The 25,800-nt window shown below is 46.5% G+C and overlaps 1 protein-coding gene across 1 annotated transcript; it reads right to left on the reverse strand.

Annotated features, from left to right (window-relative positions):
• Positions 1 to 1,457: 1,457 nt before the first annotated feature.
• Positions 1,458 to 25,457, reverse strand: LOC141173625 (mucin-2-like). Its single transcript, XM_073657926.1, has 5 exons — positions 25,371 to 25,457; positions 23,092 to 23,173; positions 8,244 to 8,353; positions 2,202 to 2,418; positions 1,458 to 1,588 (listed from the first exon to the last, which is right to left on the reverse strand). Exons 1-5 carry the CDS (start codon positions 25,455 to 25,457, stop codon positions 1,458 to 1,460), a joined length of 627 nt encoding a protein of 208 aa, XP_073514027.1.
• Positions 25,458 to 25,800: the final 343 nt, after the last annotated feature.

Below are 25,800 nucleotides of genomic sequence, written 5' to 3' on the forward strand. Positions count from 1 at the left end.
AGTTTCCAAAATCGTGTCAATTGTGGGGGGTTTCCACTGTTTAGGAACATCAGGGGCTCCCCAAAGGCAACATGGCATCAACTAATTATTCAAGCAAATTTTACATTCAAAAAGTCAAATGGCGTTCCTTCCCTTCCAAACCCTGCCGTGCGCCCAAACAGTGGTTTTCCTCCACATATGGGTTATCAGCGTGTTCAGGAGAAATTGAACAACAAATTTCATGATGCAATTTATCCTATTACCCTTATGATAATGCAAAATTAAGGGATGAAAAACGTTTTTGTGGGAAAAATGTGAAAATTTTATTTTTACAGCTCAATATAATAAATTTCTGTGAAGCACCTTGGGGTTCAAGGTGCTCACCACACATCTAGATAAGTTCCCTAAGGGGTCTAGTTTCCAAAATGGGGTCACTTGTGGGGGGTTTCTACTGTTTAGGCACATCAGGAGCTCTCCAAACGCAACATGGTATCCGCTAATTCTTCAAACAAATTTTACATTCAAAAAGTCTAATGGCGCTCATTCCCTTCCGAACCCTGCAGTGCACCCAAACAGTGGTTTTCTCTCACATATGGGGTATCAGCGCGCTCATGAGAAATTGTACTACAAATTATGTAGTCCATTTTTTCCTGTTACCCTTGTGAAAATAAAAAAATTTGGTCTAAAATAACATTTTTGCGAAAAAAAGTTAAATGTTCATTATTTTCTTCCACATTCCAAAAATTCCTGTGAAACACCTGAAGGGTTAATAAACTTCTTGAATGTGGTTTTGAGCACCTTGAGGGGTGCCGTTTTTAGAATGGTGTCACTTTTGGGTATTTTCTGTCATAAAGACCCCTCAAAGTCACTTCAAATAAGATGTGGTCCCTAAAAAAATGTTTTCGTAAATTTTGTTGGAAAAATGAGAAATCGCTGGTCAACTTTTAACCCTTATAGCTTCCTAACAAAAAAAAATTTGGGTTCCAAAATTGTGCTTATGTAAAGTAGACATGTAGGAAATGTTATTTATTAACTATTTTGTTTGACATATCTCGCTTATTTAAGGGCATGAAAATTCAAAGTTTGAAAATTGCAAAATTTTCAAAATTTTCACCAAATTTCCAATTTTTTCACAAATAAATGCAAGTGATATCAAAGAAATTTTACCACTATCATGAAATACAATATGTCACGAAAAAACATTCTTAGAATCAGTTGAATCCGTTGAAGCGTTCCAGAGTAATTGCTTCATAAAGTGACAGTGGTCAGAATTGAAAAAATTGGCCCGGTCACGAAAGCAAAAACAGGCTCTGGCGCGAAGTGGTTAATAAATTCACACTATCTTTGTCTTCATATAATTGTTGCTTGATGTGATGTATGAAGAGTACACAGACTCCATAAACTATTCCAAGAGTCCCAATGATTGAATATTGCAAGTATAGTTTTTGAGACAAATATTTTAAAGAATAGAAAACTCACTAACCCCGAGGACAGGAGCAGCCTTCCACACAATGTTCATCACACACAAATTGTCTTTCTGGATCAGAACAGGTGTTCATACAAGGTGAGTCACACTCGTTATAGTTCATGTCGAATGGACACGATTTGTCTAGAAGAGAAAAGTTCCATGTTGTATTTAATGAACAAGTAGACAGCTAATATCCCATCCTAATCTGCCTTCCAACAGTTGATATTAATAATAAATGGTGGTGAGCTCAAATGTTTGTTACTCAAGTTTGCCAAGGGTGCTCTGCATGCACCGAGTATTGCGGGTGCTCGAGTGACATGTTAGAGTCCCCACGGCAGCATGTTTTGCAGCTGTTAGGTTGTAATAAAACATGCAGGGATTGCCTGACCCTGCATGTTTTGTGACTGTCTAACAGTCGAGAAACATGCGGCCACGGGAACTCTAACATCTGTATGAAGCCAGCTATCACTCAGGCCGTGGTCATAACCACTGCCCAGTTCATACAGAAAGCCGGAGGCTGCCTAGAGGAATAAAGTACATTTCCTACTGATAATCTCACTTTCAGTACTTTCAGTGGCATGGCCACACAGTATTAGAGCTCTATTAACCTGCAGATTAACCCTATATCTGCAAGTTAATAGCATTTGGGGACATGACAAGTTCCCCTTAAGAAGGTACAATAGAGCCTCCTAGTCTTTGGTTAGTGCCATGTAATGTGTCTGTACAAATTACACAGCAAAATGTGTATACATACGACAAAACTCCAGACTTCTCCAGTTGTGTGGCTGTCCTTTATGAAGAATGCACTGGTGGGAATACTGAGCAACAGTTGGACAAATGCAGGATGTCGGGTCAGTTTCCAGACATTTGCAGAACTCTTTTCTGCAAGCTTCTATATATGGCTCAACATCAAGCCGTTCATTACAATTTTCAAAATTTGCACTTTTCAGTATGATTCCACATATGGTGTCCTAAAAAATATAAAAATGCAATCAAATGCCAAGATTCTGTCATATCATTGTGTGAGTAGGTGCTAAATTTAAAACGCGTTATGCTAGTTCACTTAATGATCTGGTGCATGTATATGTAGCACCCTGAGGACTCGGCTGCTACAGGGGTATTACACCTCAAGCCAGAGGTGTGGTATTCCACTCCCGGGTAAGGATGGAGTGTGGAACTGAGCTTAGTAGGCTGCATGCACTACATACATCCCATTTCCGGGGGACAGAACGACGGTACTCCCACCAAGTTTATGTGCAGGTACGACAGCGTCTGTCCCTGGCTGGAGTGGGAGGGGGGTGGAACATCCCAGTAGTGTAGGGGCAGATAGGGGGAGTAGTCTGGGTAAAGTTAGGAGTTCATTGGGTGCTGGTCACCTGGGCTCACACATAGAGGGAGTATATAAGGTGGGCACCATCTTAGAACAGGGTCAGTCAGTCTGTGAGGAGAGTTCAGAGCAGAAGAGCTCAGCCAGGAGGGCTGACAGGGAGCTGTGGCTCCGGCTGGGCCCAGCTCCAGAGCAGAGCCTGCAGAAAAAGGGAGAGAGGAGTAAGAAGGACCCAGAGAGAAAGACAAGAAGGAAACCCCAAGATCCCAGAATAAAGACAGAAGGGTGAAGGGTTGGCGGACAAGGGTACCGGATCCCAAGCTGGCAGAGGCCAAAACAAACCTTAGCCAGGAACCGGAGGTCATGGTCAGGATCTGCCACAACCCTCACCAAATCCACCAGAATGGCACACCGAGCATAGGGTCAGGGAAGCCAAGGAAGGTTCAACCAACAAGAGACCCGAGGGAGCCGGACACAGGTGGATCCCTGGTGGGGACGGCCAGAGAGAGGGAGAGTCAGAAAGGAGCTCAGGACCACGCTCCAGAATTGCCTGGGGGTTGGCCGAGTCCAGGACCTGGTGGACGCAGCACGGCTCGGGTGGTCACTCCAGGCCAGAGTGACCAAAAGAACACCAGTAAGTAAAAACCCTGAACTGCATCTCCCGACTCTGAGTCTTCTTACTGCACCGTCACAACCCCCATCTTCCACACCTGCTGCCCTGAGGCCATACCCCTCCCGTTGGGGGTTATACCATCACTGCTGCACATATACCACCGGCCTCAGCGGACTGCTCTGCAGCGGCGGCTTCAAAGCCGCACTCAACGGGTGGCGTAGTCGACAACCAAGTTAACATCTACTGCCATAGACTGCCACTTAGTTTGACACCCTGGGCACGGACCGGGTCCCCGCCACTCGGAGACTACTACCCCCATCGGATCCGGCTCCGGGTATTCCCCCGCGCACACGTGTGCCGCACTACAGCACTGGCCCAGGGGGCGCGTCAACTTTTGGCGTAGTCGGCAGGATTTCGTGCCCGCAACCACCGGGTACTGCGTGCCTGAAAAAGAGACTTTTAAAACTTACCTGTGGTGAAGATTCCCGCCATCTGGCGCCAGCTTCAGCCTTCTTCCCGCAATCGGTGAAGATTCCCGCCATCCACGGAGTTTCCCGCCACTGGGAGGCGATTCCCGCCATTTCAGAAGATTTCCCGCCCTGGCCGAGCGGACGCCATTATGGGCGTGCCAGAGGGTGGCAAGAGGCAACCTCCCATCGTGGGCCAGGTCCAGGAATGGCACCAAAAGCGGAAACCGCCCCCACCAGCAGAGACTGTGATGCTTGAGATGTCCATCAGCGTGGGGGGTCTGCCCCTGGAACTGACAATCACCAAGTTGCCCCGGGACCACCCTCAATGTGGGCGGACCAAGAACAAAAGAGAGAAGATGGGTGCAGCCTGGAGGAGTCTGGAGAGGAGTCCGGAGAAGTCGCACCCGGAGATGGAGGGAGAGTCAGGCAGCACCGACCCTGTGGTCAGGAGCCTCCTGCAAGCAACCACCCCACTAGGCCTGGTGGAGATCCTGGCACAGCTCCCCCGAGACCGGGAGTGTGCGCAGACCGCGCTGGAGCGCCTCGCACGGAGGATGGCCCAGGTGCAGCGAGAAACGCTGACGGAGTGGAGCAGAGAGATGGCCCTGCAGGCTGGAACCCGCCAGCGGAGCACGCCTCCCGAGACGAGGAGTCAGACCGCCTCTGAGGATGGTGCAGGAGGAATCAAGGCCGGAGACGACGCCGAGGAAGGAGCTAAAGAAACGGAGGCAGGTAAAGGGGACGTCACTACCCCGAGCCGAGAAGCCGTGAGCCTGCCCCAGCTCCCCGTCGCAGAGCCCGAAATTTCCCCTGCCGTGCCCGTCGTTGCACCATCACCGCTCCCGACTAGGCCTCAAACAGAAGCCGCGGCCACGCCCCCTGTGACGTCACGCGCCGCAGTGCCAACAGCGCCCTCTACCTCCAATGGGCCACCGGCCTGGTCGCAAGGCCGAGTGCCCCCGGGCGCCGCAGTGCCAACAGCGCCCTCTACCTCCACTGAGCCACCGGCCTGGTCGCTGGGCCAAGTAACCCCGGGCGCCGCCGTCTTCACGGTGCCCTTTACGTTCAGGGTGCCCCAAGCCTTGTCGCAAGGCCTGGTGAACCCGGGCGCCGCTACCACCACCGCGCCCTCAACTTCCACAGCGCCACACCTGGGCGAAGACCTATTTGCCCAGCACACTTGCCCGGATGGGCAGCCCTTTGTGTGGCCACCGGAGTACCACCATCCCCGACTCCGGAAAGAAAGACCCCTGTGCGAGCCCCTGATCCCGGCTCCGGCGCCCGTCAAGATGACCCCGCTCTCGTTAGAGGTGGCGCAGTTTTAGTGGGACCCCGCAGGAGGAGATCTCATCGGGTTCACTCAGGAGACCCGGGCGGCCGCAGCTGAGCGTGCGGAGTGCTGCCGCCAGCAGTTGGAAGTCTTTGAGCGAGAACGGAGAGAGAGACGGGTCCGCAAGGAGCGGCTGCAAGTAAGGAGCGCAGAACAAAAGAGTCGGACCAGAAGGAACCCCCGTGCAGCCCACGGTCCCCGTACCACCGGGACTGTAATTAAATTCCAATTGCAGCACGGTTGGGGCTTCATCAGGGATCATCACACCCCCGGCGACGTCTTCGTGACCAGAAGAGATGTCAAATCCCACCTACCGGAGGGACACAGAGGTCGTGACCTTTACCTGGGTGATGAGGTCACCTTTACCCGGCACCAATGTGCCAAAGGACCCTATGCCCTTCATGTACACCGGCTGACAGAGGAAGAGCTGAGGTGTCAGGAGGAGCAAGAGGATCCAGACGGATCTGAAGGGTACACGGAGGAAGCATCAGGAGGACGCCGCTACTAAAAGTACGGTAAATGGAACTGTAAAATAGTTACCCGTCAGGGTACAGGAACTGTTACCGTTATAGTCCCCGTTGGGACCAGCAAATTAAACTGTTACCTGTATGTCCCTTAATCCCACTGACCGAGGACTGAGAGCGGTCATTCTCTCCTAATCCCACTGGCCGAGGACTGAGAGCGGCCACACCTCCCCTTGTATATAGTTGCGCTTTCTAAGGCGCCCCCTACTGGTTTTATAAGGAACTGTTTTTCTTTCCAGAAGAGACTGTTGCACTTTACCCGGTCACAAGTTGCACCGTGGCCGGAGGAACAAGAAAAGTTTTAGATGAAAAAGTCTTATGCTGCTGATAATATATATATAGTGTTTTACATGTTTATGATGTTTTGAAAAAAAAGAATTGTATGTTTTGGATGTTTTTATTCTTTACAGCCCGAGGACGTGCTGTGGTTTACCAGGGGGGAATGTAGCACCTCGAGGACTCGGCTGCTACAGGGGTATTACACCTCAAGCCAGAGGTGTGGTATTCCACTCCCGGGTAAGGATGGAGTGTGGAACTGAGCTTAGTAGGCTGCATGCACTACATACATCCCATTTCCGGGGGACAGAACGACGGTACTCCCACCAAGTTTATGTGCAGGTACGACAGCGTCTGTCCCTGGCTGGAGTGGGAGGGGGGTGGAACATCCCAGTAGTGTAGGGGCAGATAGGGGGAGTAGTCTGGGTAAAGTTAGGAGTTCATTGGGTGCTGGTCACCTGGGCTCACACATAGAGGGAGTATATAAGGTGGGCACCATCTTAGAACAGGGTCAGTCAGTCTGTGAGGAGAGTTCAGAGCAGAAGAGCTCAGCCAGGAGGGCTGACAGGGAGCTGTGGCTCCGGCTGGGCCCAGCTCCAGAGCAGAGCCTGCAGAAAAAGGGAGAGAGGAGTAAGAAGGACCCAGAGAGAAAGACAAGAAGGAAACCCCAAGATCCCAGAATAAAGACAGAAGGGTGAAGGGTTGGCGGACAAGGGTACCGGATCCCAAGCTGGCAGAGGCCAAAACAAACATTAGCCAGGAACTGGAGGTCGTGGTCAGGATCTGCCACGACCCTCACCAAATCCACCAGAATGGCACACCGAGCATAGGGTCAGGGAAGCCAAGGAAGGTTCAACCAACAAGAGACCCGAGGGAGCCGGACACAGGTGGATCCCTGGTGGGGACGGCCAGAGAGAGGGAGAGTCAGAAAGGAGCTCAGGACCACGCTCCAGAATTGCCTGGGGGTTGGCCGAGTCCAGGACCTGGTGGACGCAGCACGGCTCGGGTGGTCACTCCAGGCCAGAGTGACCAAAAGAACACCAGTAAGTAAAAACCCTGAACTGCATCTCCCGACTCTGAGTCTTCTTACTGCACCGTCACAACCCCCATCTTCCACACCTGCTGCCCTGAGGCTATACCCCTCCCGTTGGGGGTTATACCATCACTGCTGCACATATACCACCGGCCTCAGCGGACTGCTCTGCAGCGGCGGCTTCAAAGCCGCACTCAACGGGTGGCGTAGTCGACAACCAAGTTAACATCTACTGCCATAGACTGCCACTTAGTTTGACACCCTGGGCACGGACCGGGTCCCCGCCACTCGGAGACTACTACCCCCATCGGATCCGGCTCCGGGTATTCCCCCGCGCACACGTGCGCCGCACTACAGCACTGGCCCAGGGGGCGCGTCATATATAGCAACAGTCAGAGCCAACATAATAAAGTCATAGCTGCATGAATGTAATAGATATAGTTTGTACTCACAATGTATCTTACTGTAGTGTGTATTAATGTGTATTAAAGCTTCCTATTTTTTGCAAAGGAATAAAATATGCAATGGATATGCTACAGATGGGCACACTTATATGGAATTGCATTCTAATTGAATTTTACAAAAATCTGTATTCTTCAGAGGACTGATTTTTGAGTAATTTGTTCCACATGAATTGTAGCGGGCCGACAAAAAGTAAAAAAAAAAAAGGCTAATATTCACCTCAATGCTCACCAGTCTGGCCACTTCTGCTGCTTAATGCCCTCCATCCAGTCCTCTGCTCCTCTTCTTTCCATCACTGTGCGACAGATCTCTGATGTCTTAACTTTGGTAGTTCTAAACATGCGACCAAACTTCCTTTATTATGATTGTTATTATTTATTACACCTCTGCTTATTATACACTGGGGACTGGAAAGACCCCGAAGTATAATAAGGAACATTCAATTCAGGGAGAAGAGCTTTGTTACAATGCCAGCTTGTGCCTCAGACAGCAGCATGACAAGCCAAGCTCCTCCCGCTGCTGTTAGCTACTTGCATGCTGCTAACAGTCTCTGACAGTGACATTTAAGGTGCGCAGTCTGGGGAGTACACCATTCCCATCATGGTGTACTGATGTGCTGCTAATGCATCTGGCCTGCTTAAGGCCTCTGTTGCAGACATGATGGTACTGCTGTGTAGATTAGTCTTACATAAGTTATTGGTAATTTCAGGATGGACACATCTTTAATGCTTCAACTGGTCAAAACATAAGAGTATAGTTACATTCACTGCAGAACAGTCACTCCAGTCTGGATCAATTGGATCTGGACAGTTTTCATTTAGGCCATCAACTTTGTGAAGATTTCCAAACTCTGTCTCTGTAAGTAAGTTGTCTACAAAATAAAAGCATCAATTAGATAATTAAAACTTTTTAAAATAAAATTTGAAGAAATCAAATCTGTTCTGTGTAACATCACTACAGATATTAAATAAAAAGTGGGATTTTTTTCTAGTAGCTATTATTTTCAGTATCGTCGAGTGGGCACTTCATCTTCTTCCTGCAGTTTCTGTTCACATTGGCTTGTTATTGGCTACTATGATAATGTGTAGTGTTGAGCGAGCATGCTCGACAATGCTCGGTACTCGCCCGAGCATCTCATTACTCGAGATGTTTGGCGAGCATCGAGCATTTCCGGGTTACTTGGGCCGGAGCTCAGGTCTCCGCCCTGCATGTTTGGCGCTCTTTACAGAGCCAATGAACATGCAGGGATTGCCAGCCAGTCACTATAATGCTGCAGCCATGTTGGTTGTGGGCATTACAGTGATTGGCTGGCCACACATCCTTAACTCGAGTATTTAAAACTGGGCGCCGCCATCTTGGACACAGTCGCTCCGGATCAGACGGTGTAGGGAGAATGCTGCTGAGTTAGGGAGAGATTTATACTGCAAAACAGGTAGTGTAGGGTCTCTAAAGCCTGCAAAATCAAACAAACAGTCCTTCTTAGGACTAATATCCATCCCAGATATCAGGCAGGCAGGCAGGCAGGCAGGCTGTAAAGGAGACGCAGTGGTTATACCAACAAACACTGCATTACAGTCCTGTGTGCTGCTTTTCAAATTGCTAGACTTAGCCTCAGGTCTCAGGGGCGAGGAAAAATCCTTTTTTTTCATCTAAATCCTCTTTTTTTTTCTTTTATCCTCAGTCAGACTGTAAAAATACCCGTCTTATTAACCTTTTGGTATCCCCCCCCCCCAAAAAAAAAAGTCGAGTGTGTCTGTGAGTGTTCAGACACAAATATATCTGTTTAAAAGATTCTGGTGTAGGCCAGAAAACTAGAACTGTGGTTTTCCTCTTACACGGTTCAAATCAGTGTTTATTCCACCTTTTTGCATAAAAAAAAACATTTTGAGTGTCTCGCTGACTGTTCAGACACAAATATATCTGTTTAAAAGAGTCTAGTGCAGGCCAGATAACTAGAACTGTGGTTTTCCTCTTCCACGGTTCAAATCTCTGTATTATCCACTTTTTTGCCTTTTTTGAATAAAAAAAAAACAGTTTGAGTGTCTCGCTGCCTGTTCAGACACAAATATATCTGTTTAAAAGATTATGGTGTAGGCCAGATAACTAGAACTGTGGTTTTCTTCTTCCACGTTTCAAATCTGGGTGTAATCCACCTTTTTGCATAAAAAAAAACATCTCTTCCAAGGGGCATTAAAACCGTCTTGTTAAGCTACTGTGACCTCCACGTCTCTTCCAAGGGGCATTAAAACCATATTGTTAAACCACTCTGACCTCCACGTCTCTTCCAAGGGGCATTAAAACCATCTTGTTAAGCTACTGTGACCTCCATGTCTCTTCCAAGGGTCATTAAAACCGTCTTGTTAAACCACTCTGAACTCCACATCTCTTCCAAGGGGCATTAAAACAGTCTTGTTAAGCTACTGTGACCTCCACGTCTATTCCAAGGGGCATTAAAACCGTCTTGTTTAGCTACTGTGACCTCCACATCTCTTCAAAGGGGCATTAAAACCATCATGTTAAGCTACTGTGACCTCCACATCTCTACCAAGGGGCATTAAAAGGATCTTGTTAAACCACTCTGACCTCCACGTCTCTTCCAAGGGGCATTAAAACCATCTCGTTAAGCTACTGTGACCTCCACGTCTCTTCCAAGGGGCATTAAAACCGTCTTTTTAAACCACTCTCACCTCCATGTCTCTTCCAAGGGGCATTAAAACCGTCTTGTTAAGCTACTGTGACCTCCACATCTCTTTCAAGGGGCATTAAAACTGTCTTGTTAAACCACTCTGAACTCTACGTCTCTTCCAAGGGGCATTAAAACATCTTGTTAAACCACTCTGAACTCCACGTCTCTTCCAAGGGGCATTAAAACCGTCTTGTTAAGCTACTGTGACCTCCACGTCTCTTCCAAGGGGCATTAAAACCATCTTGTAAAACCACACTGATCTCCACATCTCTTCCAAGGGACATTGAAACCATTTTGATAAGCTGCTGTGACCTCCACGTCTCTTCCAAGGGGCATTTAAACCGTCTTGTTAAACCACTCTGAACTCCACGTCTCTTCCAACGGGCATTAAAACCATCTTGCTAAGCTACTGTGACCTCCACGTTTCTTCCAAGGGGCATTAAAACAGTCTTGTTAAACCACTCTGACCTCCACGTCTCTTCCAAGGGGCATTAAAACCATTTTGTTGAGCTACTGTGACCTCCACGTCTCTTCCAAGGTTCATTAAAACCATCTTGTTAAGCTACTATTACCTCCACGTCTCTTCCAAGGGGCATTAAAAACGTCTTGTTAAACCACACTGACCTCCACATCTTTTCCAAGGGGCATTAAAACCATCTTGTTAAACCACTATGAACTCCACAGCTTTTCCAAGGGGCACTGAAATATTTTTTTTAATCAACTCTAACCTCCACGACTCTTAAAACGGGCATTGCATTTCCTCCTAATTTTAATCAGCTTTTGCTTTTCAATGCATAGACGAACACTAATGGAGACCCTCTCCTCAATAATGGGTAGATGGTTTTTATTACGCTGTAATCCACGTCTGTTTCAAGGGGTATTGCAGTTCCTCATAATTTTTGGAAAGCCTTCCATTCACTGCTTAGGCCAACAGTATACAGGAGACCCAGTTGCTATAAATGGAAAAACCGGTTCAGTTAAGGCCCTCTGACGTCCATGTCACTTGCAAGGGGCATTGGAGTGCCTCAAAATTTTTGGTAGGCATTGCACTCTCTGTATGCCCTATAACTGTGTAGCCGAACCGCTCCTTTTGGTACAGAAACATATCCTACAAGACATGTGTAGTTGACTGGCCTGATATTGATGTGAATGGTCCCTGTTCCTCCTGCTCTTTCTCCTTTGCCACCACCTCATCCATCATTCATCACCTAAAGCTTTGTTTTAATGGGAGTCATAGAACTGGGATAGTAGCAGGAACACATCCAGCAATCCTCGGAGGAGGTAGGATATGCGCCAAAACGCTCACCACCTTAGGCCTAGCCGCTACTACATACATGCGCTTGCATTCAAAGGAACAGAAAGCTAAGGTGATGGATGGCCTCATGATTATGAATAATTTACTTGTCGTGTAGGAGGCTGACCACTGCTGCTGTCTACGTTCTGAACTTTGTGTTGAAGCCTGATTGACCCAGGGCCCACAATCCTCTATGTCTGGAGGACGAGTTGCATCCCAGTGTCCAACTGTGTCCCGGCTTCCACAATATTAAACCAGTGTGAAGGCGTCAGTGAGATGGACCATCCCTGGCCACATTCACTTGCCCACGTGTTTGTGGTTAGGCTGTCCTTCCTGCTAAATGCACTGGGAAGGGCACAGGTAATGTTTTGGTAAGCGCGCTTGTGTATAAGGCTCACCGGGACAATTAGGGGCGGCTGGGGACCGTTTATGGACACCTGGCCTCCCTCTGGAGGCTGGGGACCGTGTGTGGGCACCCTACCGCGGGGCGGCTTGGGACCGAGTATGGATACCAGGCCGCCGCCGCAGCTATGACGTGGTGGCCAGATTCCGCCTCCACATGCCTAAAAGGCCCAATTTCAAGTGCAAGCAAGTAAGCAGTATGGCATTGCAGCCTGGGGGTGGGTTGGTGGCAGGCTGCATACTTGCTCTTGCATTGCAAGGAATGGGGGAGGTACAATTGAACACTGCCCTGGGACAAGGACTTGCACAGGGATAGTTGCAAGTCTGCATCTTCTGATGCGGCAAGGATCACTTCTGATGGGCACACTTTTAGGCAGTGATCTGGGTGTCAGAGATGCTTCCAGGGGTTTTCCCCATGCTGTTCCCATGTCTTTTCAGCACTGTATGCATGTGTCACACAGCACATGGCCAGATAAGGTTGTAAAATGTTAAAATGACATTTCCCGGTGAATGCATTTGTCACGGTTGAAAGCAATACAAAAGTGCAAAAATGCATAAAAAATAGTACTTGTGAACATAGCCCAAGGTGTGGAGTAGTATTTTTGCTTTTGGTTATTTATTTTACCTATACTCAAGTCTTTACCTTGGAAAGGATGTTCCGTAACATATTTTACAGGAAAGCAGTTTCAGTTTCGTTTTTGAACGTTTTATTGTGAGCCCGTAAAAGTAGCTTAAAACCTCTAACCACGTTGTTGACAGCAGTGACCTAGGGGTCAGAAATGGGGCGATCCCCATGCTGTCCCCATGTCATTTTGTCATTTAAGCACTGTCACTATAGTTTTGGGCACTTTTTAGGCTTTCTACCGACTGCGGGGGTGCCGCCGCAAAAATGCTCGGGTCTCCCATAGATTAACATAGGGCTCGTTGCTTGGGTTGAGCACCCGAGTATCACGGTGAGCTCGGCCCGAGCTTCGAGCACCTGAGCATTTTAGTGCTCGCTCAACAATAATAATGTGGCTTATACTGTTGATGTCACGCTCTAAGGTCTTGCTATGAAGAAAGACTTACAGGCAGTAAGATTACTCCCATCACTACGGCCGCACACACTGTCTACATTCAGATGCTGGGGCTTACGCTGATGCATCTCAACATGACAGTAGAGAAAAACTGAAAAACTTGGGGATTGCTTCATTCGGGGAGGTTTTCATTGTACTCAGGCGATTTGACAACTTTTCCAGGAGTCTGGGATGACTCTCTTATTTTGTACTGCTCGGTGTCTTCTTTTCTGTTTCCTTCTGCTCACTATTGACACATACTGACTCAGGGCCAGAACATTAAGGCAGGTGTTGTTCATGCTGGTCTTGATGAATAGATGGCTTGAAGTAAAATGTTCATGATTCTTGTAGAGTTGTTTGCCTTTTCATGAATCAGGTCCAGTTGTAGGTGTAATGCAGGTGTCAGAATGCAACGCGCAGAGTCACAAAATGAGGGCAGTCAAATAGCTATAAATAAAAATTTATACGTATACATATATTTACCTGACAGGGATTGCAGCAGGGGTTATTAATGAGAACACTATCACAATAGCAATAACAATAGTAATAACACACAATACATCACAATAGCAATAACAATAGCAATAAAATCCTTCTCTGAAATACTGTATCTAGCCCAAATATGGGATTAGCACCGAAGTCCATTGGTTCTGCAAATGGCCCTAGCAGGGGTCTCGGGTAATTTCCGCTAGGCCTTTAAGTCTTTTTCTGACAAAGTCAATTAGATCCCGTTTGGCTTGTTCCACCTCACCTGTCCCCCTCCCAACCTGATACCCTAAGCCTGATTGTTTCCGGTACCGTGAGAGAGCGGTTGAAGTGACAGCCCTGTTCAGTGATGACACTCGTAGGCTTCTGGTGATGAGATCTCTCCAGCACGACTCGTTTCTATCTTCTCTTTGTCCTGTCAATCGGGGCGGTTTACCACGTCGCGGGTAGGAGGGTCTTGTACATTTCCTTAATGTCGTATCCAAGTCCCGGTCCTCTTCCGCAGGCGTGACACCCGAGGGATCGCTGCGCTGAATCCCACGCTCGTTCACAAGCAACCACCAGTCTTACCTTACGGGTCTCTCATCCCAGTGTCTCTCGCTGGTTCCTTCAGCGCTTCCGGCCTGTGTCACGTCTCTCTCTGTGTCTGGCGCCGAAATCACCTCTGGCACTGAGCAATCGAACGTTAAATTTTGAAATCCTCTGCTGGAGGTCACCTGACGAGGTCCAGCATGAAAACTTGAAATGCTCACCAGATGGTGCTTTTTCTCCTTATTACATACAACTCACTATGATTCTCTGAAAGACTTTTCTCCTTCTATTACATTCCTCCCTCCTTTTTGATCGCCAGCCCCAGTGCGAGTGGATTCTTTGCAAGATCGATGTCGCCTTCGAGGCAGCGTAAGTTCAGACAAGAGTTGAGCACACTCTTCTGTTTTCTGTTGAATCTGAGACCAGATAAACTCCTCTTGAGAATATCGGTTAGGAGGGATCCCGGCATTAACCCGTTCGGTTCTGCGGGTTTCTTCCCGCGAAGGTGATTCCGGGGTATCTGATAAATCAAGCAGTGAAGTTTGTAAATCACCTCCTGTTCTGTTTTCTATCTCAATTGGGACTGAAGAGCTCAATTGCATTGTAGCCCATCCTTCTTCGTCTCCCAGAGTCACCATGTGTGGCACTTCAGTTAGTTTTTCCGCAGGCTCAATTCTGTTACAGCTCGTAGCATATTACGGTGCAGCACCCTAGATGTCGTGGCATCACCCCCTTCAAGCCTAACCTCGTAGACTGAATTCTTTGGATGTCTCTGCGTCACCACTCGATATGGTACCTCCTCCCAATGATGGTCTAGCTTACTCCCAACCCGTTTGGCCCTTACTAGCACACCATCTCCTGGTCAGAGTGGACTCACTGAAATCGGGGCCACCCTGTATGCTCTATTTCATGAAATTTCTGCGCAACCAGCTTTCTCACTGTATGAAGCCACGGTCTGTGTTCTCGAAACCAGGTACTCAGACTGTTGTACGGACCGGAATCTTCCTTCCAAACAGCAGCATATAGAGTGTGTAACCAGTAGTCTCATGAATGCGATTATTATACACCCACACCTACTCGGACACAAACTCGGGTCATTTCATTTTCTTGGCCGCTTCTAATTTCCGTAACATCTGCAACAAGGTTCGGTTGAAGCGCTCACATGCCCCATTTCCCTGGGAGTGATAGGGCGTTGTTCAAGATCTGTTGATCCCATACATATAATATAACTCATCCATGACTTGCCCTTGGAAGCAGGCCCCTTAGTCAGAATGTATCCGCTTCGGTCCCCCATAGATCCGAATTAAATCTTGACAAATGGCCTTGGCTGTGGTTTCTGCCATCTGATCACGAGTAGGTGTCACCACTGCAAACTTGGTGAAGTGATTGCTCATTACCAAACAATGCCCGTAGCCTTTGTATGAAGCTCCGATCATCAGATAATCGATCATCAGAACCTCTAATGGTGCAGAAGTTCGGATGGTCTGAATGGGAGCTCTTTGTTCAGGAGGCTTGCTCAACTCACATTGTCGACACTTTCGGCAAACTTCTTCGATTTCTTGCCGCAGTTGGGGCCAATATACCAGTTGTTGTAACCACCGGAAGGTCTTCTCCAAGCCAAAATGGGCACCTCTTCCATGAGCCTCATTGTCTAATTGTGTTACTAGTGTTCCTGGGACTAATACCTGACAGGTCATGTCAAACTTTCGAGGTAGCTGGATTTTCTGGCATAGCAAGCCATCCTTCAAGAAGAGTCTCTCCCACTGACCTAAGATTTGTAGGGTAGTTGGGAGTGAAGCAGCTCTAGCTTCCTGGTTGGGTCTCTGACTTAGAGTGACCCATTCCCTAACTTTGCCAACTCTGGGTCGAACTGTTGCAATTTATCCACTCGTCTCTTGAGCGACACAGGATTTGAGTGGGCCTTGCCTTTTCTTTGGAGTTCTGAGCATCGATTACAGCTGCAGCAAATTGACAAAAATCCAGAGTCTCATCACCTTCCAGCTCTTCATCTATATCTCTCTTCGACCCCATCTGAGTGACCAAGGACAGAGCATCTGCATGGGTGTTCAGGGCCTTAGACCGATAAGCGATTTTGTACTGATATTTAGACATCCTTGGAACCCACCGTTGTTCCAATGCACTCAACTTTGCATTTTCCAAATGAGCCAAAGGATTATTGTTCATCCGCACTTGTACTTCTGAACCTGACAAGTACGCCGCAAATTTCTCAGTCATGGCTCATACCGGTGCCAGTAGCTCCAGTTTGAACGAACAGTAGTTATCTGGTTTCTTCTCAGTGTCCTGAAGTGACCGACTGGCATACGCAATCACCCGCTCTTTTCCTTCTTGTACTTGAGCCAACACTGCTCCCAGTCCATGTAGACTTCCATCAGTGTACAATATAAAAGGCTGTGAGAAATCAGCATAGGCCACTATTTGAGCGTTCGTTAGCGCCATTTTCAATGCTGAAACGCCTCTTCTTGTCGTGGTCCCCACTGAATAGGTTAACGCTTTGATCCTCCAGCCGTTCCCCTCAGTAATTCATTGAGCGGGACTGCAATCTTTTATGAATCTGCGGTAATATCCAGGGAGTCCTAGAAATGCTCTCAACTCCCTTAAGTTGACTGGTGGGGGCCACTTCTGCACTGCAGCTACTTTCTCAGCAGTGGGATACACTCCCACACTGGACACAGTGTGCTCCAAATATTCAATTCCTCGATTGAAAAGATGACACGAGGCTTGATTTTCAATCCATGCTTCTGAAGTCATTCTAGCACTTGTTCCAGTCGGCAGAGAAGATCTTCAAACGTGGCTGAATAAATAATTATATCATCCAGATAAATTAAAGTAGCTTTGTAGTTGAGGTCCCCCAAGCATCTCTCCATCAATCTTTGGAATGTTCCTGGTGCATTTGTCAGCCCGAACGGCATACGGTTAAACTCAAACAAACCCATAGGAAGAACAAAGGCAGTTTTTGGACGATCTTTCTCAGCTATTGGGACCTGCCAATAGCCACTGGCCAGGTCAAGAGATGAGAAGAATTTAGCACTTCCTAATGCGGATAGAGATTCTTCTATTCGGGGTAATGGGTAAGAGTCTTGCACAGTACAAGCATTCAATTTCCGATGATCTACGTAAAATCTCAGAGTACTGTCTTTTTTTTGAATTAGCACAATAGGAGCTGCCCAAGGACTCTGACTTTCGCGAATTACACCATTCTGCAGCATATGGAATAAAAGTTCTTTCACCTCCTGGTACATTTGAGGTGGGATCTGCCGATACTTTTCCCGAATGGTAGCCATATTTCCTGTGGGTATTTAGTGTTGAATATCTCGAGTGCACCCGAAATCATCTTCATGTTGTGCAAACACTCCCTTTTAACACTGTAAAATTGCTCGATCTGCTTAACTTGTCCAGCCGAGAACTCAGTGAGATTAGCCTCCATTTGCTCTAAGAGGCGACGCCCAGCCAAAGGTTCCCTTTTGACTTCTTGCCTGTGAAGGGACATCTCTAGGATCCATGGTTCTCCATCCATGGGCTCCAACTCTATAGCATCCGCTCTGGTTAGGTCCTCTGGCATTATGCAAACCCATGATATGTCTTGGCAGGGCAACAACTGTAGGCTAGTGCCACTTAGGTTAATACAGCGTACGGGTACTCGACCCTGACGCACAGTAGCCAGTGTGCGAGCAACCAGAAGTCCAGCAGGCGCTTCTTCTCCTTCCATTGGTTCTATCTGAATGTCCATAACCTCTAATGTTACATGTGCCAGCACCGGCAGAGTGAGCACAGTCTGTCCTACTAGCAATGTTGCTTTAGCTTCAGACGGCATAGACACTCTACCAAGATACTGAGAAGTAACACGCAATTTTTGAATTTGACTGACTTGTATGAGGTGTTGAAAGACCCTCTTGCTGGCTGGGTCACAAGTGGTGCAGGTCCAGTTATTTCTATCAGAACCCTCAGCCAGGAACTGTCCGACCTCCTCAAGTACATTCCTGTCCAGGGTTACAATGGGCCCGTCACCTCCAGATCCTGTGGTTAGTATTATCCCCTTTCAGCCGAGGTCCTTTCCACATGCCCGGACCAACATCCATACTAGCCCTGCCCCCGGGATAGGTAATTGGTTAGCTGCTACCAATTTGATGGTAGGTTCCTTCCAGGAACGAGCAACCTCTTGAAAATGACTTTGAAAATATTCTTCAGGCATAGTGGTCACTTGAGACCCAGTGTCCATTAAATTTAAACAACGAATCCGCTGTCCATTGAGTTCAGCTCAAATAATAGGCCTCTAGGAGACAATGTCTTCAGAGGTTCTCCTTACACGCCCTGAAGTTTGAAACCCCACGGTATACTCCACGACCGTGGGGCGTCTTAGTTTAATGGCTGCAATCGTCTTCTCTTTTCTTTATTCGGACAGTCTCTGGAGGTATGACCTCTACCGCCACAGGTCCAACACTGCGGTCGTCACTCTACCGGTGGACTGAGTGCACGACTCGTTGGAACCTAATAGGAAAATCTTCCTCGCTCTTGTCTCCGTCCACGTGAGGCAGTGTGGTCCATTAACAAGGGGGGCTGCAGGGCTCTCTCTAGTAGTGTTCAGTTAATTTCGAAGGTCTCGAAGCTCTTGACGTATCTCTTCTGCCCAATCGGGCAACTGACTGAAAGCTGCGTGCTGAGAAGAGGGGTTATTGCCTCATGACTTCTGACATTGTTCTTGAGAACAGGAAATTCTTCCTCCAAGACTCTAGCTTCCGCCCCACTCTTTAAGAAACCTAGGCCGGGCCTCAGGAGTAGCCGCTCCTTTAAGATCTGTTTCAGGGAAGTGTCTTTAAAGCTAGCAATCAATTGGTCACGCAATATTTCATCTAATAATCCCAGTCCTTGATTCCCATCTTGAGCCTTCTTAATGATATGGGCTGTCACTTCCTGCAATTCATTAATATATTGATTAATAGTCTCATTTTCCTTTTGAACTTTCTGAAATAACCGCAACCGTAAATGCCCCAGATCCGTAGTATCACCGTGTATGTCTTCCAGAATTTTGATCACTTTGTCTACAGTGTCACGGTTTCCGGGTGGGCGGTACATTACAGTCATTTGGGCTTTCCCATCAAGGGTTAAAAGGGCCAACCAACTCAGCCTGGGCTAGGGGATTAAGGGGATACATGCTTAGCATACTTTTCAATCTCTCTACCCAGTCCCACAGTGAAGTACTGTAGCACCCCGGGGACTCGGCTGCTACAGGGGTATTGCACCTCGACCCAGAGGTGTGGTATTCCACTCCCGGGTAAGGATGGAGTGTGGGACTGAGCTCAGATAGCTGCATGCACTACACTCATCCCATTTCCGGGGGACAGAACTACGGTACTCCCACCAGTTAGATGTGCAGGTACGACAGCGTCTGTCCCTGGCTGGAGTGGGAGGGGGGTGGAACATCCCAGTAGTGTAGGGGCAGATAGGGGAGGGACTCTGGGCATAGAAGTAGGAGCCCATTGGGTGCTAGTCACCTGGGCTCACACATAGAGGGAGTATATATGGTGGGCACCATCTTAGGACAGGGTCAGTCAGTCTGAGGAGGAGCAGAGCAGAGAAGCTCAGCCAGGAGGGCTGACAGGGAGCTGTGGCTCCGGCTGGGCCAAGCTCCAGGGCCAGGCCTGTAGTGGAGAGAAGGAGGAAGAAAGGCCCAGAGACACAAGACAAGAGGGAACCCTGAGATCCCAGAATTAAGCCAGAAGGGTGAAGGGTTGGCGGAAACGGGTACCGGAACCCAAACTGGCAGAGGCTAATGATCCTTAGCCAGGAACCGGAGGTCGTGGTCAAGTTTTGCCACGACCCTCACCATATCCACCAGGAAGGCAGACCACGAATAGGGTCAGGAAAGCCAGAGAAGGTTTTACCACCAAGAGGCCCGAGGGAGCCGGACAAAGGTGGATCCCTGGTGGGGACGGCCAGCAGAGAGAGAGAGAGAAGGGAGCTCAGGACCACGCTCCGGAACTGCCTGGGGGTTAGCCGAGTCCCGCACCTGGTGAACGCAGTACGGCTCGGGTGGTCACTCTCGGCCGAAGTGACTGAAGCAACATCTGTGAGTAAAAACCCTGAAACTGCATTAGACGTTTCTGAGTCTCCTTGCTGCACCATCACTACCTCCATCATTCACGTCTGCTGCCCTGAGGCCATACCCCTCCCGTTGGGGGTTATACCATCTACGCTGCACAATCATAACACCGGCCTCAGCGGACTGTCCTGCAGCGGCAGCCCCATAGCTGCATTCAACGGGTGGCGTAGTCGTTCAACACCTTACTATTCAAGACACTGCCGCTCAGCTTGACTCCCTGGGCACGGACCGGGTCACCGCCACGAGACTACTACCCCCATCTGATCCGGCTCCGGGTAAGCCCCCGTGCGCGCGATGCCGCACGACACAGAAGGCCCAGGGGCGCGTCAGTACCATCCCCTGTAAATTTGGGAAGGTGACTGAGCATAGCCCCCAAGGGTATATGTCCACTGACAGACCCGGTCACAGACTGATCCCCCATCTCTGCATCTGAATGTTGCATCCTGCCGACTACCCCAAATGTAATGCAGGTGTCAGAATGCAACGCGTAGAGTCACAAAATGAGGGCAGTCAAATAACTATAAATAACAATTTATATGTATATATATATTAACCAAGCTGACAGGGATTGCAACAAGGGTTAACAATGAGAACACTATCACAATAGCAATAACAATAGCAATAACACACAATACATCACAATAGCAATAACAATAGCAATAAAATCCTTCTCTGAAATACTGTATCTAGCCCAAATATGGGATTAGAACTGAAGTCCATTGGTTCTGCAAATGGCCCTAGCGGGGGTCTCTGGTTATTCCCGCTAGGCCTCTAAGTCTTTTTCTGACAAAGTCAATTAGATCCCGTTTGGCTTGTTCCACCTCATCCGTCCCCCTCCCAACCTGATACCCTAAACCCGATTGTTCCCGATACCGTGAGGGAGCGTTTGAAGTGACAGCCCTTTTCAGTGATGACACTCGTTGGCTTCTGCAGACGAGATCTCTCCAGCACGACTCGTTTCTATCGTCTCTTTGTCCTGTCAATTGGGGAAGTTTACCACGTCGTGGGTAGGAGGGTCTCATACATTTCCTTAATGTCATATCTAAATCCCGGTCCTCTTCCGTAGCCGTGACACCCGAAGCACTGCTGTGCTGAATCCCGCGCTCGTTCACCGGCAACCACCCATCATGCCTTACAGGTCTCTCACCCCGGTCTCTCTCGCTGGTTCCTTCAGCGCGTCCGGCCTGCGTCACGTCTCTCTCTGTGTCTGGCGCCGAAATGACCTCAGGCACTGCATGCTCGACTGTTAAATTTTGAAATCCTCTGCTGGAGGTCACCTGACCAGGTCCAGCATGCAAACTTGAAATGCTCACCAGATGGCGTTATTTCTCCTTATTACATACATCTCGCATTGATCCTCTTAAAGACTTTTCTCCTTCTATTACATAGGTATAGTAGCAAACCTAGCATCCTCTGGTATATCCACATAGTTCCAGGCCTGTTGCCAGCTCAGTAGTGCTGTAAGTGGGGTTATTGAAGAGGCTTCAATGAAAACACTTTTGACCAAAACATTTGAAGACACGCCCATGACTTCATGAATAAAAAAGAGAACAACATTTTATGGTGCAGGATTCTACCTTCTACAATTCAGCCCTTGTTCAGGGGGAAAATTGACTCACAAAAGTCTTCTTCAATGCACAGAAACTTGAGATGTGTTCCAGGAGACTGAGAGTCTCCCAATTTTGGAGTGTTGCCAAGTATTTTGTATATAGACTGGCATACAGTCTACTGGAACTGATGCCACGTTTAGTTACAAAATGAAAAAATGGACAGGTGCATCTCACAAAATTAGAATGTCATCAAAAAGTCAATTTATTTCAGTTCTTCAATACAAAAAGTGAAACTCATATACTATAAAGAGTCATTACAAACAGAGTAATCTATTTCATGTGTTTATTTCTATTAGTGTTGATGATTATGGCTTACAGCCAATGAAAACACAAAAGTCATTATCTCAGCAAATTAAAATAATTAACAAAAACACCTGCAAAGGCTTCCTAAGCATTTAAAAAGGTCCCTTAGTCTCTTTCAGTAGGTTCCACAATCATGGGAAAGACGGCTGACTTGACAGATGTCCAGAAGGCAGTCATTGACACACTCCACAAGGTCCCAGAGTTCCAATTCATTTCATTTGGAAATCAAAGTCCCAGAGTCTGGAGGAAGAGTGGAGAGGCATATAAATCAAGCTGCCTGAGGTCTAGTGTGAAGTTTCCACAATCAGTGATGGTTTAGGGAGCCATGTCATCTGCTGGTGTAGGTCCATTGTGTTTTATCAAGACCAAAGTCAGCGCAGCCATCTACCAGGAAATTTTAGAGCACTTCATGCTTCCCTCTGCTGACAAGCTTTTTGGAGATGGAAATGTCATTCTCCAGCAGGACTTGCCACCTGTCCACGCTGCCAATAGTACCAATACCTAGTTTAAAAACAACAACTGTGCTTGATTGGCCCAGCAAACTCGCCTGTCCTTAATCCCATAGAGAATCTATGGGGTATTGTCAAGAGGAAGATGAGAGACACCAGACCCAACAATGCAGACGAGCTGAAGGCTGCTATCAAAGCATCCTGGGCTTCCATAACACCTCAGCAGTGCCACAGGCTGATCACCTCCATGCCATGCCACATTGATGCAGTAATTGATGCAAAAGGAGCCACGACCAAGTATTGAGTGCATTTACTAAACATACATTTCAGTAGGCCAACATTTCGGATTTTAAAAACATTTTTCAATCTGTTGTTATAAAGTATTCTAATTTACTGAGATAATGACTTTTGTGTTTTCATTGGCTGTAAGCCATAATCATCAACATTAACAGAAATAAACACTTGAAATAGATCACTCTGTTTGTAATGACTCTATATAATATATGAGTTTCACTTTTTGTATTGAAGAACTGAAATAAATTAACTTTTTGATGGTATTCTAATTTTGTGAGATGCACCTGTAGTTTGTACATGACAATTTCTTCTAAGGTATTCTGCTCAGAAGTGTTTCATAAGATTTTTTTTTATATAAAGACTATATGGTCTTCTCCTTACCATTTGAGTCAATCAAACTGGTCCCCATAAGGTTTCCACAAAGTCCACAAGTCTGATTAACGTATTTGCCATCAAGTTGGAGCTAAATTGTAAAAAAGTAAAAAAATGTTAAGTTAAATACATATATTGATTTAATTTTAGTTCTAGACTCATTACTTGCCTGATTTAGCCAGTGAAGAGGATGCACCATTTTTCTTTTTTTCCTCCTTCTACTTATTTAGTGAGGAAAGATTTCAGCTAAGACTCGCTACGACTGTAGTTGAGGCCACCCTCAAAATAATTTGTTCCGTATGAACCCAATCCACTAAAGTTTTGAGCTTTAGATTTCTTAATTTTATGGGCAGCCTAGGAATTTAATTTTCTAATTTGATCCTGCAGGTCTCACTGAAATTGACTTTTTCAATGTCTTCTTCATTGAGGATTTTGTAAATATAATGTTAACCTGGACTAATTTCTATACCCAAGAGTTTTTCGCCCAAAATCCCATATTATCATTTGCTAGATGGTCTACTGTAAATGCAGCAGAAAATATGATATTTTGAGGAATTATACTGCATATGGGCATATTAAAAAACATATCAGAGATTTTACAATATTTGATTGCTTATATTTTATACAACACTTCACCTTTTCATGAACGGGACATGATTTGAAGTATTCCTTAAATTTTTTGCATTAAAACAAGGTGGGGCTTAAATTCCGACAAAATTTGCCCAGTAAGAGGGCAAGATATGGTATAAAAATTTACAAACTGTGCGAGGGTACCCACAAATTTAGGGATTACGAAGGAAAGAATTACCCTCCTGGGAGTGTCTTACCTTCCTGGGAGTGTCTTACCCTCCTGGAAGTGTCTTACCCTCCTGTGATTGATTGGGAAAACTGTGTGGGATTTGGTGCAGCCAATGCTGGACAAGAATTTCTACTTTTATGTGAATATCTCCAACACCATGTGGATATTTTTTACTGTGCTGAAGGAGAGAATTTTATCAGAAGTTACAGAGCATTTAAACTAGGGATGAGGAGAGAAGACAAGGTAGAAAATAAGAGTAGGTAGGTTAGAGAAGTGTCAGATTTTATTGGAAGGTGGAGATGTGAACTGTGGGGGAAGAATTAGATCAGTGGCAGGGTTGGGCTAAATATCTTCCACTGAAATATAATTCTACTTTCTATTTTCTAGAATATGGACATGAACTCAGTAAAATGGCAGTAAGCTGGTATAGAAGACAAGATTAGTAGTTTTGTCTATTTTTGCAGATGACATGAAGCTATGTAGTACAGTGCAGTCTATGGAAGATTTTCATAAGTTAAAGGGTGATTTGGACTAATTGAATGTTTGTCATCCACGTGGCAAATGAAATATAATGTGGAGAAATTTCAAGTTATGTACATGACCACTAATATTATGAAGGCATTATATATGTTCTAGGGGATACAAAACAAGGAGGGTCACTCGTAGAAAAGGATCTGGGTGTAATTGTAGAACACAGACTAAATAACTGCAAGCAATATCAATTAGAAGCTTCTGAGGCCAGCAGATTTTGTCGTGTATGAAGAAAAGTATAAATTCGCAGAACAGGGACATAATACTACCACTTTATATAGCATTAGTGCAACCCTGTATGGAAAATGCAGTTCAGGTTTGGGTAACAGTTCATAGAAAAGATGCCCAGAGTCAGAAAAGGCACAAAGAAAAGTGACAAAACTGATAAGGGGTGGGGGGGGGTGGAGGATCTTGGTTATGAGCTAAAATCAAAATAATTAGTATAGTCTTGAGAAGAGACATCTGTGGAGGGACATGACTTAACTGTATGAGTGTATAAAAGATCCATAGTAAAAGTATGGTCAAAACAAGCTGTTTTATTTAAAATCTCCTCAAAAGACAAGGTGACACTCCCTCCATTTGGGGAAACAATGGTTTTACCTCTAGCGGGGACAAGTCTTCTTTACCATAAGTACTACTAATTTGTGGAATAGTCTATCCCAAGAGATGGTCATAGTGAGAGCCATTATTGGCATAAAAAGGCGTAGATACTTTACTTTCTTTTCTAAATGTTGTGTCTTGTGGATCTACAATTGGGCTCAGGAGGGGTCAATTCACTTTTTTGGGGTACACTGGAGCATGTTTTTGGTTGTGCATGTTCTACTTCTCTTTATCCTTCCAAATCCATCTGTTGGACTTGATGAACATTTTTCTTTTTTCAACTGTATTAACTACGTAACTATGTACTTAGTAATTTGTCCCATTTCTTTGACGTACCCCTCCAGAAATGGGTACTTACGTGATACTCAAATTTACGCAACTTCACACAACTCATTAAAGAAGCATTCATATCAAAGTTTTTATCGTCATAGTATATTGCAGTCATAATGGCACTGTGTAATTAAAATTGTTCATTTTGCCTCTCTACCCAGCTCATTCTTCTGTTTTACATTAGGTCTATGACATCACATCATTAAAAACTGACTAGCTCAGGGGTCCTCAAACTTTTTAAACAGGGGGCCAGTTCACAGTCCCTCAGACCATTGGAGGGCCGGAATATAGTTTTTTAAAAAAACTGTGAACAAATTCCTATGCACACTGCACATATCTTATTTTGTAGTTAAAAAAACAATACAGGAACAAATACAATATTTAAAATTAGTGTTGAGCGAGCACTAAAATGCTCGGGTGCTCGAAGCTCGGGCCGAGCTCACTGTGATTCTCGGGTG

This window comes from Phyllobates terribilis, unplaced genomic scaffold (assembly GCF_046119375.1).
Source record: "Phyllobates terribilis strain yellow unplaced genomic scaffold, ASM4611937v1 Scaffold_13__5_contigs__length_258822181, whole genome shotgun sequence".
Classification (NCBI taxonomy): Eukaryota; Metazoa; Chordata; class Amphibia; order Anura; family Dendrobatidae; genus Phyllobates; species Phyllobates terribilis.